The following is a 21,431-nucleotide window of genomic DNA, read 5'->3' as shown; positions in this document are numbered from 1 at the left end:
CAAAGTTCCGTTTTCATTTGGATTATTGACTTGGCTTAATTTTTTTATTATGACTTTTGTTCCATTCACAAAACTTTCTAATAGTTAAATAAATCGACTTTATACTTGGAAAATACTTCTGAATGAAAACCTTGGGGCAGGGGGTGGGGGACAGGGCTCTCTTGATCTTCCAGAGGAACTGGGTTCAGTTCTCAAGACCTACAGGGCAGCCCATAATTGTCTGTAACCCCAATTCTTGTGGGATCCAAAGCCCTCCTCTGACTCCCAAGGTCATAGCACACACTTGGTAAATGCACATACATGCAGGCAAACACTGGTCAAATAAAAATAAATCTTTAACATAGTAATTTTGATGCTCAGGGATGAGGGTCAGTCTGCACTTGCCTCCCTCTTATCAGATATGAGCCACTGCTTGGAGCTTTCTCGTGGGCGCTCCTCAGTTATCAACGGGCTGACTTAGCTGCAGGACTTTCCACCCCATTCCTACCCCAGCACAGAGTTTTACTTGCCTTCAGGATTATCAGCTAGCTTTATAAATGGAGAATCCTAGTATTTGTATAAAATGGATTTTGTTCATGGTATTCCTCTAACATCTTATGTAGTCCCTGTTATTTTCTTATAATTTAATATTTTTAGCTTCTGTTTAGTTTTAAAATCTGCATAGTTTTGTGGACTAAGTTTTGATATAAAGAAACTGGCTAATTTTTTTTCTGTCTTGAACCTCATAAAATTTTACATTATTACAAATGGAACATTTTCAAGTTGCAAAAAAGGATTAGTTAGTGAAAGATGTTGAAATATTGATATTTTCAAAGTCATATTGTATGTTGGAAAATAGTTTTAATTTCTAAGTATGAAAATGAAGCATCAAGCCAGCCAAGTGTGATGTCACACATGTAATTCCAATAACTTGGGAGCTGAGGCAAGTGGTTGCTGAGTGTTTAAGGCCAACCTGGACTATCCTGCCCCCCCCCCCCAAAAACCCAGTACTTCTGAAAATATTGCGCTCAAATTAAATGCTTTAAGTACTTGTAGCATGACTTGTTCTCTTTTCTAGATATGGAATATATGAACGCTGCCGAGAATTGGTGGAAGCAGGTTATGATGTACGGCAACCGGACAAAGAAAATGTTACACTTCTTCATTGGGCTGCCATCAATAACAGAATAGATTTAGTCAAGTATGTGCTTTCTCTGCTTCTCTTTAATAAGCTTTAATTAATAAGGTTTTCCATTACTATAAGGTTACTGAAAGTTATTATCATCGGAGCTAACAATTTTTAAAATCCATAGCGTCTATGGTGTATATTCTGTATACCTTATGTTTATGTAAACATAAAGAACTTATGTTTAACATCTATTGCAAGCTTACATGAGTTGAGTCATATAGAGTACTTTTCCACGTTTCCTTTTCACCATAATTGTTGAAATAACTCCATTTGCGATGTAACTTTTTTTTGTTTGTTTGTTTGTTGTGTTGTTGTTGTTTTTCGAGACAGGGTTTCTCTGCACCTTTAGAGCCTGTTCTGGAGCTAGCTCTTGTAGACCAGGCTGGTCTCGAACTCACAGAGATCCGCCTGCCTCTGCCTCCCGTGTGTTGGGATTAAAGGCGTGAGCCACCACCGCCCGGCGCAATGTAACATTTTTTATGAAGTAAAAAGCTTAATAAATATGCTATCCAATATCACAGCTGCTAATAAAGGTTAGAATTAAACTTGAATTTGGGTAATTTCACTTGGCTCCTACATTCTGAGTATGGATTCTAGATGGGGAAAAGCAAGTCCTAGGCAAAAATGAAGCAGTGTCAGCCGTGAAAGTGCTAATGTCCCTGAGGGGCCGCTTCCTGCAGAGCCTGCCCTTTGCTCCTCTTCCCTCCTTCGGGCTCCTGACATTCTCAGTCTTCAGTGTAGCTCTTGTCTAATCCTCGTTTGTTAGGAAGCATTTTACTTCATCTTTATGAAGGAAGCTTTCACATGAACTAGAAATCTGGGTTGATAGATTTTGTATGTCTTGTTTTCTCTGTCTTGCCCATTCCAAAGGTCACTGTGCTGTGTTCTGGTTTTTGTCACTGTTGAGAAATTCCATCTACCAGTGCGCTTTTCAAGTTTTGTTTTGTTTGATTCCCCTTAAGATTTTCCGTCTCTCGTTTCTATATCTGACATGAAGAATCCACAAAGTAGGGCTGGAGAGACGGCTCAGAGGTTAAGAGCATTGCCTGCTCTTCCAAAGGTCCTGAGTTCAATTCCCAGCAACCACATGATGGCTCACAGCCATCTGTAATGGTGTCCGGTGCCCTCTTCTGGCCTGCAGGCATACACACAGACAAAATATTGTATACATAATAAATAAATATTTTTTAAAAATCTACAAAGTATGAATTTCTTTTAATTTATCTTGAATGAGAATTCAGGTAATTTGATTTTGTGGATTAACGTTTTTAATCAGAGTTGGGGAAAAATCTTTTCAGCTATTGCTTTTCTTATTATAATTAGATATTTTTGGTCTTCCCTTTCTTTCTCCAGCCCTTTCCATATACCCCCTTTAGTCATTGCAGAAGAAAAAAGAATTTTTTTTAATTAAAATTACAATTTTTGGCCATTCCTTTCTTCCTCTAGCCCTTCCCATGTACCCCCTTACTCTCTCTCAGATTCATAGCCTGTTTTTAGTTACTTAAGTAGATAATTTAATTTATTTAATTAAAATAATTATTCTATACTTAATAATTATTTCATCATTAATTATGTATCTATATACATTTCAAAATAAATAGTGCAACCTGCTCAGTCCATACAGTTAAGACTTGTTTTTAGTTGGGCGGTAGTGGTGCACGCCTTTAATTCCAGCCCTGGGGAGGCAGAGGCAGGTGGATCTTTGTGAGTTTGAGGCCAGCCTGGTCTATAGAATTGAGTTCCAGGACAGCCATTGCTGTTAAACAGAGAAACCCTGTTTTGAAAAACCAAAAAGGAAAAACAACAACAACAACAAAAACAACAGACTTGCTTTTCATTCCTGGTTTGTTTTGGTTTCGAGACACTTGCATGTGTAGAGTAGAGTGTGTGTTCTTTGGCGTGGGGGTGGATTATCTGTAGATAACTGTTTAGTCCCTTTGATGAATAATGTCATTTAATTCTGATGTTTCTCTGCTAATCTTTGTCCAGATGACTTGTGCATTGGAGAAAGTGGAACATTGAAATCACATACTGTTGATGAATTGATATTAATCTTTGTCTTTAATTTATATAGTTCTCTTTTTATGAAATTGGGTGCACCAGAGTTTGGTGCATATATCTTTAGGATAGTAATATCTTTTTGGTTAATTGTTCCCTTAATTAGAATGAAGTGCCCATTATCAGTTATGATTAGCTTTAGCTTGAAGTCTGTTGTCATTTATTACGGTATTGACCCTGCTTGCTTCCTGTCCTCCTTGCTTAACTGGAGGACTTTTGTCCATCTTTGCACTCTAGGTGGTGTTGAATCATTATGTTGAGATTGTTTATTGTAGACAACAGATGGATTTTTGTTTCTTGGTCCATTCAGCCAACCTGTATCTTTTGATTGGAGAGTTGAAGCTATTTTTATTTAAAGTTATTATAAAAGATGTATGTTGAATGCAGTAATTATGTTGTTGGCTTTGGTGTTGCTTTTGTTCTCAGTGGTACCTTGTGTTTCAGTAATTGTAGCTTCATTTTTTTGTTGTTGGTATTGTAATTTTTTTTTATACAGTCTCTTTGGCAATGCTTTAATTCTTTGAATTTTTGCACTGAAATTTGTTAACATGGACTTATTTTTGTTAGTTTCTTTATAGCTTCTTTTTTTAATGGTTTATTTAACTTTATTTTATGTGCATTGGTGTGAAGGAGTCAGATCTCCTGGAACTGGATTTTCAGACAGTTGTGAGCCGCCATGTGGGTGCTGGGAATTGAACCCTGGTCCTTGAGAAGAGCAGTCAGTGCTCTTAACCGCTGAGCCATCTCTCCAGCCCCCTTTATAGCTTCTTTTTAAAGAATATAACAATTCTTTTTAAAAGAATAATTTATTCTATGGGAGTTTCAAATCATGTACCCCAATTCCTCACACCCACCCCCATATCTTTCTCTCACTTTTTCAGTGCCCCCTCCACAAAAGAAAATAAAACAAAGCAAACAAGCACACATAAACAAGAACAAAACAAACAAAAACCAAACCTCTTTGCTTCTCCTTTCTGCCTTTCCAACTCCTCTTCATTTGTTGTAGGGTCTGGGGTCCTCAGAATATCATGTAGTAAGCAGACCCTTACTAGCTTTACTAGCAGATGTTCATTGCAGGGAGTCACTGGTCTGGTTTAGGGCCCTTGGTTTCTGGTACACCATCATCACTGGATCCTCACTAGAACTCCTCTGGGATATCCATAGCCGTCCTGAGCCATGGAGATCCTACAGGACCAGTCTCTTCACAAGCTCTGGTAAGCCTAGATGTGCTAGAAGTTAGGGTGGGCTAACCCAAGGCCCAGCCGTAGCTGAGCTGGTCATTTTGGGCCACTGGGATACCCACCTCAGGCAAGGAGGCTGTGTCACTTCCCCTACGCCCATGTCCTCAGGGTCCTGTACACCCTCACCTATAGTGAGGAGTGGGGCCAGCTCTCCCCTGAGAGTTGGAGCCAGCTCTCTTGCTGAAGTGTTCAGCTAGAGGCAAGACCAGATTTCCCTGGGCTATCAAAGGGCAAGGCAGGCTCAGCATGCCCCTCTGATTTAATTTCACGTGATTCCTAAGGCCCCCTGGAGTGACGTGGACCAATGACATCAACACAGACCCTGGCTGCAGCTGGACCACAGACTCAGACACAGCAGCTCCTTTAAAGGAAAACATTTAATTGCACAGGCTTGCTTAGAGTTCAGAGGCTTAGTCCATTATTGTCATGGTGGGAGGCAAGGCAGCATGCAGGCAGACATGGCGCTGGAGAGGTGGCTAAGAGTTCTACATTTTATGTAGGCAGCAGCAAGTGTTCTCTGGGCATGGCTTGAGTATATATGAGACCTCAAAGCCCGCCTCCACAGTGATGTACTTCCTCCAATAAAACCACACCTTTTTATAGTGCCACTCCCTTTGGGGCCATTTTTCTTCAAACCACCATAGGTCCTGATTATGGTTTAGGGCTTCCTTTTGTAGGGTTCAAAAGAAGAAGGAACTTGGTTGCTAGGAAACAAAGTTCTACTAATTATCATGCTTAGTTCTGCCAGCTTTTGCTCCCAGCCTGTGTCCCTTCCATTGATGCATCTGATTTTTGACTCTTTGTGTCTAATTATCATGCTAAGGTGGTAAATAGGGAGTTCCCCCCCAAAGTTCAGTTTGTCTTATTGTGTGTCTACTCAGAACTCATTCACTCTGGGTCATAAGCAACAAGAGCTGCTGACACAGCTTTCCTTACTGATTGATTACATGTACCATTCTTGACTCTTTCGTGTACAACTACCAATTCCAAGATTTTGTGTGTTGCTCAGATCCTTGTGATTGTCTAATCACCTTTTTTATATGGTTTCTTGGCATTTTTTATAGCATTAAAATCGTTTCCTTTTTTTCTAAGAACAAAAAAGTGCTATGTTTAATATGAAATTTTACTAAACACTTTTTAACCTTATCTTCAAAGGCACAGAATTTATCGATAGCTCAAGTGGGAAACATTTTATTTTTCACATATCTAAAGTTGAAGATAAAAACTACAAACTTTATTTTACAGATACTATATCTCAAAAGGTGCTATTGTGGATCAGCTTGGAGGAGACCTGAATTCAACTCCATTGCACTGGGCCACAAGGTTTACATTTACTTCTACTTCACCCGTCCCCTTGGCTCCTTTACCTTTGGTTTTTAATGATATGCCTGAACTGATACAGTTAATCATGTATTTATTGCTGCCCAGTGTTGTCTTCATTGGAAACAGAGCTACAAGCTGTCCTCAGGGAAGCGAGCTAATCCAGTCCTAAGGGTTGATTACATTTTGGATTAGTAAATGTAATACTTTGGAAGGGTGCATGTGTTTATAGTTAAACAGGTTAGTTCTTGGAACTTTTAGGGTCATATTGGAATGAAATTAGCATAGTAATTATGATATTTAAGGAGAAGTTAAGATTGTTTTCATTAAGTTATCAAGGCTTTTGTTCCATTTAAAGCTTTCAAAAACCATAAACTCCTTTAAAGGTCTTATTCTAAAGCAGCTTCATAAAATACATGATTTAACTTCCCGCCATTACCTTCCCATTTGTACTCTTTCTACAAGACTGTCTTTGAAATAACTTTATGTTTAAATGTTTGTCTTTCTACTTTTTAGACAAGGCCACTTATCCATGGTTGTGCAACTAATGAAATATGGTGCAGACCCCTCGTTAATTGATGGGGAAGGATGCAGCTGTATCCATTTGGCTGCTCAGTTTGGACATACCTCGATTGTCGCTTATCTTATAGCAAAAGGACAGGTAAAAAATAGTCTTAATAGTGTGTGTTTTAATTAGATGTTCTTAATGGCTTAAATGTCTGCTATTCTTAGGATTACATTCATAATACCTGGAAATACTTAAGTACTATTTTCTGGTGTATGAAGAGAGTAAATAAATGTAGTTATTTTGATGAGTTTTTAGTGTACTTTAAAGGAAATGTATTCTCAAATTAGATAATATTCTGTTAAATTGGTTTTTAACTTATAAATGTGATAGAAATAAATAGTGGAAAGTAAGGAAAAATTCGTAATCTAATAATGTTTTCCTTTAACTATTTCCCTTAAATACTGTCTTAGGATTTCTATGTGGTAAAACACCAAGACTGAAAGCAACTTGGAGAGGAAGGGCTTTAGTTTACTCAACTCAGAGGGAGTGGGACAGGAGCGGGTGGGTGCTGGTGCAGAGCCATGGGGGGAGGGCACACTGCTCACTGGCCTGCTCCTCCCGGTGTGCTCAGCCTTTCTTAGCACACTCAGGACTACAGGACGACTAGTGTGGCACTGCCCGTGGTGAACTTGGCCCTCCCCTGCCAATCATTGATCAAGAAAGCGCACCACAGCCCACAGGACAGTCTGATGAGGACATTTTTTTTATTGAGGTTCCCTCTTCCAAACTGGCTGTAGTTTATGTCATATTGACATAAACTAACCAGCACAATCGACCCTTTGTCGGCTTGACATAGAATTATCACAGTTCAACTAGAACCTTTTGTTTCTCATTTGTCCCCAACATAACATGTTAATATTATCACAATATAAAACATATTCCAAATTTCCAAAATCCCACAGTCTTTTAAAAATTTCACACTTTAGAGTGTCTCTTTAAATATCCAAACACTCTCTTAGATATCCAAGGTCACATAACTTCAGGCTCCAACAAAATAATAAAAAAAGTTGAATACTTTGTGACTCCAAATAGTAAGAACTAGGGTATAGTCACCACCTGAACAAAGCAAAACCAGAGTCTAGCAGTCAGTGTGAAGAGCACAGTGTTGGACATCTGGGATCCACTCACACCTTTCTAGGCTCCTTCAACGGACTTCGCATAGCCGTCCATCCCTAAAATGCTGTAGTCTCTGGTGCAGCTGGGCTGCACTTCAGAGTCTCCAGTCCTGCCACACAGTGCTAAGCCTCAGTTGTTCTCTGTGACCCCTCCATGCCTTCAAAACTGTTACCACCTGCATGGTACACCACCATCTTTGACTGTCAAGTTCAGCTGCCAGCGTGAGATTGCACCTCAGTCTCCTCTAGACCATAGTTTCTGTGTGCAGATCTTGAGGACATACTCCTAGATTTACTACCTTCATTATACTGGTTTCTTCTTAATCACTGCTAATTTCTCAGCTCTGACTAACCAAGATAAATGATTCTAGTAAAACAAAGCTTTCACTTCCATGGTGATGATCTCTTGTTAACCACAACCAGCTGTTCAGCTCCAGCTGAGTAGAACCACAGAGTTTTAAAATGTTGCATGTCCCTACAGGTTCTTTAAGGGACTCGTAGAACTTCCTTTGAGGTTCCTCCATTGTTTATATTTTTTGAACATTCTCATCTTCCATGCCCCCACAGAACAGCCTCAGCGCTGAGGCTCTCAGCGCTCAATAACTATTCCGTCAGAGGACAGTATCACCACAGCCCTCCCAAACATGACCAAGTCTGTTACAGAAGTACCCCAAGGCAGGCACAGTTTCTGTCTCAGTTAGTGTCCCTATTGCTGTGAAAACACACCAGGACCAAAAGCAGCGTGGGGAAGAAAGTGTTTGTTTTCCTTATCCTTTCAGGTAACAGTCCATCATTAAAGGGAGTCAGGGCAAGAGGCTGGAGGCAGGAGCTAATGCAGGAGCCATGGAAGAGCACTGCTTACTGGCTCATGCCTCATGGCTTGCTCAGCCTGCTTTTCACCAGGACCATCAGCACAGGGTGGCACCACCCACAGTGAACTGAACCCTCCCAAATCAGTCATAAAGAAAATGGACCACAGGCAAGTCTGGAGACATTTTCTCAGTTGAGGGCCCCTCTCCTAAAATTACCGTAGCTTGTGTCATGTTGACCTCAAACTCGCAAACATTGGAACTTGTCATCTGAATTCTTGTAAACTTCTGAAGCTAATTTTATTGACCTATTATATTCTGTTTTATATTCTTGAGGAGAATGATTTAATATGAAACAAAACAAAACATGTTTCCTTTTTCTGCTGCATCAAATGGTGTAGTTTCTGTCAGGATACTTGGGATTTAGGTTCTTGGTGTGCATCAGTAATCATAAAATCACATTAATTATATTAATTATAGACCTATTCATCTTGTTATGTATGCTTTTATAATAAATACATTTTGTTAAGAGAAACACCACCTAGGTTTTCTTCTGCTTCTTTTCTTTTTTTTTTCTGATTGTATTAAAATCAGAATATGTCATGTATATGTTTCTTGTGTTTTGATAGAAATAGCTAGAGGCCTGTTCTTAGCTGGGATACTGGGACAGCTAGCCCTCTGCCTTCTTGATGCATTGTCCAAACTTTACAATACCAGTCTTCAACAGGGAAGTAGACTTCTTATGTGGGGCCTCAGAATTCCCTGAAGAGCACATACAGAAGCTATTCTGCTGACTTGAACCTACAAAGCAGCATTTCTTTCTGTCATTGAAGCTGGGGCATTCTACCTTGTGTTCAGTGTGGGCGATGTCAGCGCAGCATGAGAATGGGAATACTATAGGAACTGTCTTTGGAAACTGTCAGAGGAGATTATCCTTATTCTGGTTTCTCATACCAAGGCTTGGAGAATTTATATTTACTTATTTTTCTTTTCTCTTTTAACTGGGAAAGAAAAAATGATATAAAATTTTGAGTGTTCGTTGTCTTTTTGTTAATGCAATTTATTTGGAACTTTGCATCATTTCATTAGTCTTTTTAAAATCTGGGGAAGTAGGTAGGTTATAAGAATATCAAGGGAATGAAGCTGAGCGGTGGCTCCCTGTAGAGCACACACTGCCGCACACAGGTAGAAGCTGGGCTGTGGAGGTAGTCCTGCTGTTGCGGCCATTTACTCTAGCTGTCCCCGTCTCAGGAAATCAAGTGGTGGCTTTAGAGGAAGACAGCCGATACCTGCTTCTGGCCTCTACACCAGCTTGTAGAGACATACATATTGAGCACACAAATGAGAGAGACACACACAGATCATGTAAATCACACAATGCTGGGTGTGTTGGCAATGGTTGGCAGGCTGAGAGGCAGGAAGGAACACTACCACAAGTTTGAGCCTAGCTGGGGCTGCATGGTTAATGCCAGGCCAGCCTGGACTACAGGGTAAGACATCATCACAAAATAGAGCGACTCTTGAGGAAAAAATAACCCAAAGATCAAAGAACAAAACTTCATTAGTATGGTATTTTTTTAATATATGAAAGATAAAATATGATGGTCTAAGTTTTTAAATTAGTTTTTTCCTGAGTAATTTTGCTATATGAAAAAGCAATATATACTTAAAGTGTTTAGACATAATATTGTGACTTAATGGATATAGTATTTATAAATACCTAAAAATTGTCAAGAAAATTAAGATATAAAACTATGTATCTTCTTCCCTCTGGAAAGTGAAAACTGCAAAACAATGTCACATAGCAAATTTAATCTTGTGAAAGATTTGTAAAAATTGTCTTTTATTTTAAATTAAGATTATGTAATAATAGTGTTTGAGGACCACTTAGAATTCTAAAATATCTTAAATATAAAACATTTTACATGAAATTTTTTTAAATGTAAATTTTACATTAAATATTCTTTTTATATTTTATGTTAAATATTCTTTAAATGATCTTTGAATATAAAATATTAAAGGGGAAGACTGAAAGCATAATTTGTAAACCAGTTAGGCTTATTAGTCATAGAACTTAGTTTTAGTTTAAAGTTAAGAGGCAAGTTTTCAGGAAGCATTCTTGATTGAATAGTAATGTTTCAGATTGTATAATGTATAAATTAGATGTTTTCAACTAATTTTGGTTAGGATCTTAAAATTCTGCTGTCTTTATTATCAGGATGTAGATATGATGGATCAGAACGGAATGACGCCTTTAATGTGGGCAGCTTATAGAACACACAGGTATGTAACCATGATGGACTACTCAGATCACTTCAGCATAACACTCTGAGGCATGTGATTAGAAAGAGCAGCAGATGCTACACTCAGTGCTCTCGAAAGCTTCTGCAGTAGTGACAAGTGCAGAACAGAAGTAAGCCTCTTAATTCTGAGAGGGCAAGAACAGCTGACCCTGTAATTACCTCTTCATGTGACCACACTGTAAAGTTCTACTTAAAAGATTCACTTTTAAGTTATTTTAAATCATTTTTTTATCAGTCTGAATTGGAATAAAGTATTTTTTATTCTTTAAATGTGTAGGTGTTAATAACATGAATTCTTAGATTAAAAGTAGGGAAGTTGGGACCAAGTATGCTGTCTCTTGGCACCATATTACTTTATATAGGGTTGCACATTATTTAACTATTGATTGTAATATTAAGAGGCTAGAATAGATGTGTTCCAGGATGGAATGAGAATGCAGCCACAGTCAGTGTAGTCTCTGTAATGATTCCGATAATTGAAATTAGGGTTGTTGTTGTTGTTTGTTTGTTTTTTTTCCTTTTCAGTGTGGATCCAACTAGATTGCTTTTAACATTCAATGTTTCAGTTAACCTTGGTGACAAGTATCACAAAAACACTGCTCTGCACTGGGCAGTTCTAGCAGGGAACACCACAGTCATTAGTCTCCTTCTTGAAGCTGGCGGGAATGTGGACGCCCAGAATGTCAAGGTAAATATGTTGCTGTTGGAGGAGGAGGGCACTGATGGGTTCTCTTCATAAAGCATGTGGTCTTCTTGTTTGCTTTGTTTTAAGACTGAACGTTAGGAGAACTTTTTATGTAGTTTAATCATTTGTTTCTGTGAAATAATTTGTTTTAAAAACTTGAGTCATATATTTTCATCTTATATTTAAGTATTTTTAGTTTTAGGTGGCCTTTTATTAGGGAATTGTACTGGATTTTAGAAATTACATGCTTCTAACTTTTATAAATGAAGGACAAAGCTTTCTGGTTTCTTAAGAATATTGTTGTGCTTATAGTTAAAAAACACATCCCATCAGAGAATGTCACAGCTGCTAAAATCACTTGTTTGTAAAAGGCTGGCCACCTAAGGTGAATGACTCCCAGAAGCCATCCATGTGGAAGGAGAGCGTCAGCTCCCCAAAGATGTCCTCTGACCTCTTGCATGCTATCATACCTTCACACCATGTAACAGCCATAGGAGAGACATCATTCATAATAAATTCTAGTATTTCTTTGACTTTGTCTTTTTAATAACTTATTTCTTTAAAGAATAAGACTTAAATTCAATTTAAAAAAACATTTATGATGTTTATAGAGTACATTGCAAGTTAATCCAAGATAAATATACAGAATTAATCTAAGCCAAGTACAGTTTAGTATGTACACTTGAATTTTGGGAATTTATAGGCATCATAAATTGTCTACGAACACAAGATTTTGCTGAGGGACTGGCAAGATGACTCGGGGCAAGAGGCACTGACTGCCAAGCCTGATGACCCGAGTTCTCCCTTCATGACATGGTGGAAGGAGACAGCTTTCAAGTTGCACTCCAACCTCCACATGTGTGCTGTGTCCTATGTTCATTCACATGCAAACACAACATAAATAAGTGTCAAAAGTTGGTTTTCAAGTTTTTGGTTCATCTTTTGCATTCTTAAAGGCATATGATCCACTGTGTCCTTTAGCAGTAATCGGAATAGCTACAAATATCGTCAGGAATCGCTGTCTTGTAAACTGTTTTTAAGGATTAGCTGTAATATGTAGTATTTTCTGAGCCATGTTTTATAAATGCATAAAGGATATATGCTAATTAAATGTAAAGGGAGTTTAAGCTAATACTAACCTGAAATAGCCAATCAAAAAGTGGGTACCTCTTGCTGGATCAAGGCATCTCTTTATGTTCTGGTGAAAATTCTTTCTTTACTGGGTTACTTTAAGAAGAGAAGCTTAGTCTATTAAAAATGGCTTGGACTGTCTTTTTTTAAAAACTTTTATTTCATAGCTTAGGGAATTTTTAGAAATAGTCTAATTACAAATTTTGAGTTTAGTTTAAATATTATAAACTATAAATTTGATAGATTTTTCTTTCTACTTTTTAAACCTCAAAGTCTTGTTCCTCCCCAGGACAATCAGAATGGTTCACTAAACACGTGGAAAAGGGAAAGTTGGTATTACATAATACTGACATGGGATGGGTACTTAGCAAATATCTATTGGCTAAGAGAGTGAAGATTTGCGTAGTCTTCAATTTTGCCTAAACTGACATTTATGACAGCCAGTGTACTGTTCTGCTACTTTAGAAATGTTAGAGAAATGCTTGTCTTTACAAAAAATTTTTAAGGGGATGCTCTGAAAATTCTTAACACTGGCTTTAGTGAACTGTGCTTAGCCCGGGCCAAAAGAAGGATTCCCCTTCTTTTATCATTTGCCTTCCTTTCCATTCACTCTCTCTAACTTCTAGATGTCCAGTCTTGAGGTTCATGTACTAGAAGTACATTTCAAGATATTGTTTACATCACTGAAAAAAAAGAACCAATTTCTGTAAGCAATTAATTTCGATTTGCTTTTTCCTAATTGCCATGTTAATGCATTTGGCTTACAGTATACCAAATAATTATGAAAGCAAGATGGTTATACGGTTCTGTAATTTGAAACCAGTGCTATGTTCACATAAAACCATTGGACAATTCAGTCGTGCTCTTTAAGTCTTTGCAACATGAAAATTTTAACATCTTCTAAACTAATTAATGAAAAGTTGTGGTCCCTACCAACCATTGCATAAACCTTTAATGTTGGTAAGATAGAAAAGTTTATAATGAATTTCAACAAAAAAGTAATGATAAGAGTAGAGGTATTTGAAAGTATTCACATAATCTTTACTTTTTTTTTCTTTTTTGTACTTTATGTTCAGGCATATTACCTATATGGAACCAAGATCAGAATACTTTGTAGAGTCTACAGTGCCAAATGATTGATCTTACTAATGTACCTATAGACATTCTATTTAAACTCATGCCTTTTTAAATGATTTTATCTGACACAGATTCACTGTTGCCTATTGTTGACTGTTGTTTAAAAAGAAAAAAGTCCCCATACTCATATAAGAGACTGAATCCAGGACTTCATGCGTGCTAGGCAAGCATTCTACCCCTGAGTTATACACTCTAGCCTAGCAATGTGATCAAGAGTAATGCTTTGTAACGCCTTCTGGAGAACAGTCTAGCTAAAGGAAATAATTTATTTGCTTAAGCAACATTTATAGCTTTGAGGGAAAAATATCTCTGTCCACTTTACTAAGAAAGTTTTTTTGTTTCTAAATGTTCTTTTCATACAGTTAAAAGGAGAAAATAAGAATGAAATGCTCTTTCTGCTAGGATCTGTCATTCTCTGTATACTTGAAGTGTTAGTCACCACTTCAAATAGAAACAATTTTTTCCTTTTCATTCAGTAAATATTGGTTCTTTGGTAGGTTGTCTCAGTGTTCAAGACAGATTACAGTCTGTGTTGTCTCAGCACATACATTCTGTTGAAGAATAAAGTAGTAAGTAAATGATCAGATGCAGTTGAGTAGCAGGTCTGAGATGGTGCTAGCGATATTATGGGAATTCCTCAGAGATGATGTTTTCGTGGATGTTATGAAGAGATTGCAGAGATAAATGGTCAGCAGGTTTTCCATGTGAAGAACTACAAACACTGCAAGACCTAGGAGGGTTGGATGCTGAGTTTTAGGGGTGTTAGCTGGGTTTGGCTTAGAAGTACAGTGAGCAAGAGGCGACTTGAGAGGCGTATAGATGCTCAGATTAGATGCTTGATCGTTGTTCAAGTCCTAGGATACAGGAGGGTGTGTATAGACTGCCATAGGATGTGTTTTTTGTGAGATACGATTTTGGTTGAAGGAGTCATTGAATCATTAAGATAACGGAGAGATTGGAAAGTCCGTTAGACTGGTGGTTTTTCTTAGCTTAGCCAAGGAGTAGAGATGGAACTAACTGAAAGGATTTGAGATAATCTCTATAATATTTTTGCGTAGGGACAACACGGTAGACTGTATTTGAGAGTGAGGCAGCTTCTGTTTTAGCTGACTTGTCTTCTGACGTGCTGAGGCTGTGAGTGCTGAAGGGAAGTAGTTCTGTTTTGTGCTGAGCGAGCTAGAGGTTCACTGGTGTGTGAGCTTTGCATGAAGGGTGCCTTTTCACTGTGCAGTAGAAAGCTCATTATTTAGGTCACTGCAAATTTTAAAAAGGAAAAATTCATTGTAAAAGCCTCAACATTATCCTTTATCCATAATTTTGACAATATTTATTTCCGTTTTCATTTTAGATATTAGGAAAGATCTTAATAAAAATGAATTTTAGAGGCTAGAGAGATGGCTCAGCAGTTAGGAGCACTTGATGCTCTTGTAGAGGACCCAGGTTCATTTCCCAGCACCAACTCCAACTCCAGGGCATCTAACACCCTCTTCTGACTTTGGCAAGCACCCGGGCAATCATGTTGTGTATATATACACACTAATCCACATAGAATAAAATAACTATATCTTAAAACATATAAAATAAAATTGAATTGTAAGGGTAGGCTGTAGCTGCAAATCTTGATTTGATTTTTAAATCTATAAAATGTTGCATTCTTCAGCCAAGATAAAAAACATTTTCTGTGCTATAATTATTTAATTATTCAGTCTTTTCTTGAAATAACTATTTTAAAAACAAGATTAAGTTTCTTTTAAATATGTCTAGGTTAACTAGAAATTGCTTCTGTAAATTACTTGTTTGGGAAAGGAATTAGATTCCTTTAATATATAAAACAAATTTCTTCCATCAAAAAAGACAACTTATTTTGAAGATTACTTTAACAATAGATAACTTTAAAATATTTTAAAGTTGATATTTAGAAGGATAAGAAATAGGCAGTACACCAGATTAGGTTCACAAAGATCTAGGATGACATAGACCCATAAACCCTTAGACTTTTAAAATATTATTATGACAGCATTTTGGTGGGGAAGAAGTTCATTGGCTTTCATTGGATAAGTATCAAAAGAATATTACAGCCACAGCACTAAAGTTATGGTTAAATATTAACCATAGGGTAAAAACGTAATTTGTGTTCTAAGAATAAGAAGAACCAAATTTGTTGATTTTTAAAGATTTAATTGTACAGTTGTAGTTATGTACATAAAGTTAGAAATTTTAATTTGGGAAGAACAATTGACCTGAGTGACCCAAGCGTGCCCAGTCCTTTCTTTCTAAAACCATCAGAGGATGTCAGAAGGTCTCCTGTAGCTTATTGGGAGGAGGTGAGAATCCTTGGATAATGTAGTTAGTTGTTCATTAGCTGTTGAATACCTGGACCTTGATGGTCTCTAACTAGTGTTAGTTTTGACAGTGAGATTCAGTCCCACTAAAGCATAGCTTCAAGTGATCTTCCGTCTTAGCCATGGTTATTTGACCAAAACCCCGGAAAAATTGCGGTTTACTACCAGTGACTAGTCTATAAATACTCCATGTGAATTCTTCGTCATGTAACATTTATTAGTATTACTTACTATTTTTGCTGCAACATGGAGTAATCAAATATAGACTTGATTCTGAACCCTGGTTTTAGTACAACTCGTGAATTGTTTATTTTGCCAGCCGAATAAAAGAACTATACAAACATGGTCAGATGACTAGAGGAGTTGAAAGGTTTTTAAAGCTCCCTCAATCTTTCTGTCTAGGCAATCCTTAGGTGTCACATGGCCCTCTAGTGGAAGGGGTGCTCAGCTGGACCGAGGCAACTGCAGGATATTCTGGGAGTTGTTACCCAAGGGATTGCTATTATTCAGGTAATATTTATAGTTTGGATTAATTAGCTGGTTCTGAAAACTTAGGCAATGGAATTCTGGAATAAGCAAGGAATATCTAAAATAAATATCCCTGTTTGTGGAAGGCTCACCTAGATTAGCCCATTCCTTATTAAATACCATTGGGTTTTGTATTAAAAATCTGCTTGAGCTTTTGAAAGAAATTTACTGTTGTTGTTTGTTTGTTTTTAATTCTTTGTTGCTGTATGGTAGTGTTATGTTTTCTGTTTTTTTATGTTTCTGTTTTTTTTTTTAAAAAAAGAACTGTGTTCTGTACTTGATAAGTACCATAGTACTCCCTGTTTCTTTTTTTATACAGTATTTTGAAGTAAAATTTCAATTTTTTAAAAAAAAATAATTTGAGGATCATTCTTCAAATTTTGGCAGTTTTATCTTTTTTATTTAAAGAATCAGATAGAGGACATTAAATAGATCAGAAATGTAGGTGTCTAATTTACAAAAGAAATAGGAACTTTAAATTAATAAAAGTTAAAAGGAGCATCTAGGACTAAGCTGTGTACTTCCTGTTTCTTCCTTGTTGCTGCACTCCTGGCATTCTTGCTTGAGTATTAAAGGACCTCGTAGCTGCTAACCGGGATGCAAGGATCCCTTCCCGTCGCTCTCCTGCTCTCTGGGAGTTCCTCTGTGGGTAGACAAGTTCTGTAGGTTGAATGCCAGGACAGTGGTTGAAGTAGAAGTTGAGTTGCCTTTTCTTCCCGAATCTCTTAAGACTCCCACCATCACTGAAGTAAAGCAGACTTCTGACAACTTGGTACAGTGTGAGGATGTTCCCAGCACTCAGTGTTTATTGTTAGTGAAGCTGTAAGGATTGTGCCTAAGTGAAAAGCTTAATGATAGCCTCTGATCCAGCAGGTCCTAAAATACCTACTTTTTGATTTGCTCTCTAATTTGTCAAAATGCAAGCAAAAATAGAGTGTAAGTGTAAGATGAAAAAATGTATTTCCTGTTGTGTTTTGAATGGGAAATGATAACAGGTATGTAATTATTTAGATTTTAAATTGATTTATATAATGTCAGAAACCAAATGAATTTAGTCAATTTATTTTAATGGAATTTCTTTAAAAGTTATTAATGAAAATATTAGTTTTCTTTTTAATGTGAGTATCTTCTATTTACATTACCAGGGTGAATCAGCACTTGATTTGGCAAAGCAAAGAAAAAACGTGTGGATGATCAACCATTTGCAAGAGGCAAGGCAAGCGAAAGGGTATGACAACCCATCTTTCCTTAGAAAGCTGAAGGCCGATAAGGTAACTCGTGGCTGAAAAGCTTTCAGTCTTCAATCTGTAGTTTACTTGGTGTAAATATTCACATACCTTAATTTTTTACATTCCCCACTGTAATGTTTAAAGGATTACTTTAGCCAAAATAAAATGGAGTACTTAGCACAGTTTCTTGTCTGTGTTGTATGATACTCAAGGAGGATGGGTCTGCATAAACGAGGTTCAGTTTAACTGGTCCTGTAGATAAAAGCATTCCATGTGCATGCGCATTTCCTAATGTGATAGTGCATTGTGGACTGTCTCAGTCCCAATGTGAGTCTTTAAGCAAGTGCTGTGGCTCTGATTAGCTGAGCTGCTTATTCTTTGTGATGTAGGGTAGTGTGTAGAGAGAATGCTTCCATTTTGGGCTGTTTCATAGAAAGTCCATTATCTTCCACAAGCCTGCAGTTTTAAAATTTATGACTGTTGGCTTAATTGTCTCCTTATAATAGGATTTTAAAATTTAAAAACATTTTCCTGAACACAGAGTCTATGTTTCTTAGAAAACATCATTTCCAGTAAAAAAGAAGATATTGCTTAACTGGCATTTTAAAAAATGTGCTTAAATAATTAAATAATAGCAGTATTTTTTAGCTTGACAATAGTCATGTGAGTGATATTAAATTGTTCTTTGTTATTGGTTTTGACAGAAAATGGAGTATTAGTAGTGGCAATACTAAAATACACAGAGGTTAACATGACCATCTACAGTGTGACAGAAACAGACGTTTTGATAAAAGTGTGGTACACTTGAAAGCAGAAGCTCATTTGTGTATAAAACTTCAAGCTCCCTGATCAAGTGGAATGTCCCTGGTCCATCCCATTGATGTGATTATAGCTGTGTTTATAGTTTGCTAACTTACACTTGTGTTCTATAACTTCACAGAGAAGGATAATGAATTTTTTTTCGTGCCTTGTTAACACTTTCAGTCATTGACTAGCTGATATAGAAACTTACTTATTTTAATTTCACTCTGTCTTCTGTACTTAGAATACCTTGTTCCACACCATGCCCTAATTAGTCTAGCGGTGAGAATAACTTGACTTACTCTAGAAAGTGCTATAATCTTTGATTTTGCTGAATGTAAATATTCCAAACTTTTATTTTTTTCTATAGGGTTTCATTCAAAAGTAATGAAATCTACTTTTAATTTAAAGATGATGATATATTAATATATAAAGTTCCTTACTGCCATATTTAAGGTTATATATTTGGATATTGTTTCTCTGTGAAAAGAGCTTTGGGGGCTGGAAAAATGGCTCAGTAGTTAAGAACACAGTGTTTTTGCAGAGTATTTGATAGGGCAACTCACAACACCCTGTAATTCCAGCCCCTCTGGCCTTTAGAGACACCTGTAGTCATTTACTTCCTCCTGACACAATTAAAAAATAAAAAGTAAATCTTAAAAGTGAGAGAAAGAGCTTCAAGGGCTGGGGAGATGGCATAGCAAGTCGAGTACTTGTCTCCTAAGCCTGAGGGCTGGAGGTTGGATCCCTAGAATCACATCCCACAACCCCATGATCCCAGTGCACCAGAAGAAGGGGATCCCTGGAGCAAGCTGGCTAGTCGGAACAGCAGAACAGTGAGGAGGCTGTGACTCGGTATGTCAGGAAGAGCACAGCAGGGGAGACAGCTGACTCATGCACCTGCACACTCTACACATGCACACACGCAAGAGCCCTTCATCCTGTCCTGCAGTTGTATCAGTGTGTGTTACAGTGACTTGAGCTTAGAAGTTTGGTTTCTTGTTTTTTCTTCAGTAGCTTTGAGACATGGTTTGTTCATCCCTGGATGAACTTGTTATATAGATCAGGCTTTCTTTGAACTCAGAGATCTACCTGCCTCTGCCTCCCAAGTTCTAGGATTAAAGGTGTATGTAATCTAGCACTTAGGAGGCTGAAGCAGGAAGGGTCAAGACTTCTAGGCCATTGTGGGCTACATAGCAAAATGCTCTCTCTCTCAAGTATGTACATACATAGAGAGAGATAAGAAAAAAATCTAAAGACATATCTGATGATGCAGAAACACTGGATTGCTCAAATGTTGCTGGGGAGATTGTAATACGGTTCTTCAGAAAACAACTTGTGATCCATATAGTGTAGAATTGCTTTTATCTCAGAGGCATGAAAACTTAAGCTCACACAGAAATCTGTATGCCACTGTTTATTGCATCTTTTATTTATAGTGACTCCAAACAAGACAATTAGATGTTCTTCAATAGGTAAATAGTTGAACAGACTGTGATGTACCCATATGAAAGTTAGATCACATGGAAGCCACATGTGGTGACATATCTTTAATCCCAGTACTCTGAGAAGGCAGAGGCAGGCAAATCTCTGTGAGGTTGAGGCCAGCCTGGGCTACACCATAAGACTGTCTCAAAAAAAGGAAGAAAATTCATAGCTAGGCATCTTTATGTAGTTTTGTCACCTAAGATTAGTCAAGGAAGATACAGAAATTTGTGAAGAGCTATTCTGTAAATAAGTATTGCTGTGGCGGTATAATTGTGATAGGTATGACCGAGAGGTGTGTGTTAGTATATTACAAGGGTGGACTTCCAATAATCAGCTCAGTCTACAAAGGATACAGAAGCATCTCTGGAGTTCTGAGCACAGAACCTGTGTTCAGAGCCTGTTGTAACAGGCTTTTGTTTAGGCCACCAACCAGCTCCCATGACAGAGACTTATTAGTTATTATTAGGCCTTTTCTTATGCTCATTTCTAGCTAGCTCTTATAACTTAATTTAACCTGTTTCTCTTCATCTACATTTTGCCTCAGAGCTTATCTTTCTTTCGTTCTATATGTTCTACTCCATGTCTTGTTGGCTGGTGGGTGCCTAGCTGGCTCCTGTAGTCTCCCTCTCTTTCTTCCTTGTTCTCCCCTCCACTCCTAAGCCTAGATTTCTCCTCCTGTTTATTCTCTGTGCCTGCCAGCCCAGCCAATCCCTCTACTGCCTAGTGGCTGTTCAGCTTTTTATTAGGCTAATCAAGTGCCTTAGGCAGGCAAAGCAACACATCTTTACATTGTTGAACAAATGCAACACAAACAAATGTAACATATCTTTGCCTAGTTAAAGTAATATTCCACATTTCCCCCCTTTTTGTCTAAATAACAAAAAGAGGTTTTTAACTTTAACATAGTAAAATATATACAACAGGATCAATTATCAAGTAAGAATTACATTCACAATGTACAGTCCATTTTGTGTTTGCCAAATTCAGAGAAAATACTCCATTATTTATTCTATCTTGGTGAGTCTAAAGTTTTTTTTAACCTACTTTACCTTCTATCATAACTAAAGAAAGCTATGATTATAACTATCTAGTCTTTAACTCCATCCTAGACCCCAGAAAGATCTAATATTACCTGAGTAAACAGGAAGTGTAAGAGCAAGCAACTTATAAAACTATAGGAACAATAAAGACTTCTGGCTGTCTGGACAGTCACCCAAGGTTCCTCTGCAATGTTGGGGCATCCATCGTTGGCCTATAAGCCTAGAGTGTCGGGCAGATGTTCCTATGAGGCAGAAATTTTGAAGGACTGTCCCGCATTTGTCTCGGCAAAGTTTAACAATCACTTTCCTTTGTGTTCTGCTTTTCCAGTTTGTACAGCATACTCTCAACAGTTGAGGCAAGAGCAGCTTCTCTGCCCAGTGGCTAACTTGGCCACAGTAAAAGCAAACTCCACATGGAGGTTCTTTGATGCTCATCATTCTTTTATGAAATAGATTGGTGCTACCAAG

At 37.5% G+C, this 21,431-nt stretch overlaps 1 protein-coding gene across 2 annotated transcripts in view; it reads left to right on the top strand.

Annotated features, from left to right (window-relative positions):
• The window catches only part of Zdhhc17 (zinc finger DHHC-type palmitoyltransferase 17), a 63,578-nt gene that overhangs the window by 23,796 nt on the left and 18,351 nt on the right, over window positions 1–21,431 (top strand). Inside the window, exons 3-8 of one of the 2 annotated variants that reach the window (XM_038314413.1) lie at window positions 1,058–1,180; window positions 5,713–5,790; window positions 6,304–6,448; window positions 10,498–10,562; window positions 11,108–11,270; window positions 17,551–17,676. In XM_038314413.1, coding sequence (XP_038170341.1) covers window positions 1,058–1,180; window positions 5,713–5,790; window positions 6,304–6,448; window positions 10,498–10,562; window positions 11,108–11,270; window positions 17,551–17,676 — 700 coding nt within the window. Of the gene's footprint in view, window positions 1–1,057; window positions 1,181–5,712; window positions 5,791–6,303; window positions 6,449–10,497; window positions 10,563–11,107; window positions 11,271–16,279; window positions 16,388–17,550; window positions 17,677–21,431 lie in introns of those variants that run through there. The other variant, XM_038314414.1, reaches the window with a different exon arrangement.

This window comes from Arvicola amphibius, chromosome 17 (assembly GCF_903992535.2).
Source record: "Arvicola amphibius chromosome 17, mArvAmp1.2, whole genome shotgun sequence".
NCBI classification, from domain to species: Eukaryota; Metazoa; Chordata; class Mammalia; order Rodentia; family Cricetidae; genus Arvicola; species Arvicola amphibius.
The sequence above is the reverse complement of the archived record's forward strand: the minus strand, read 5'-3'. Positions and strand labels throughout refer to the sequence as shown.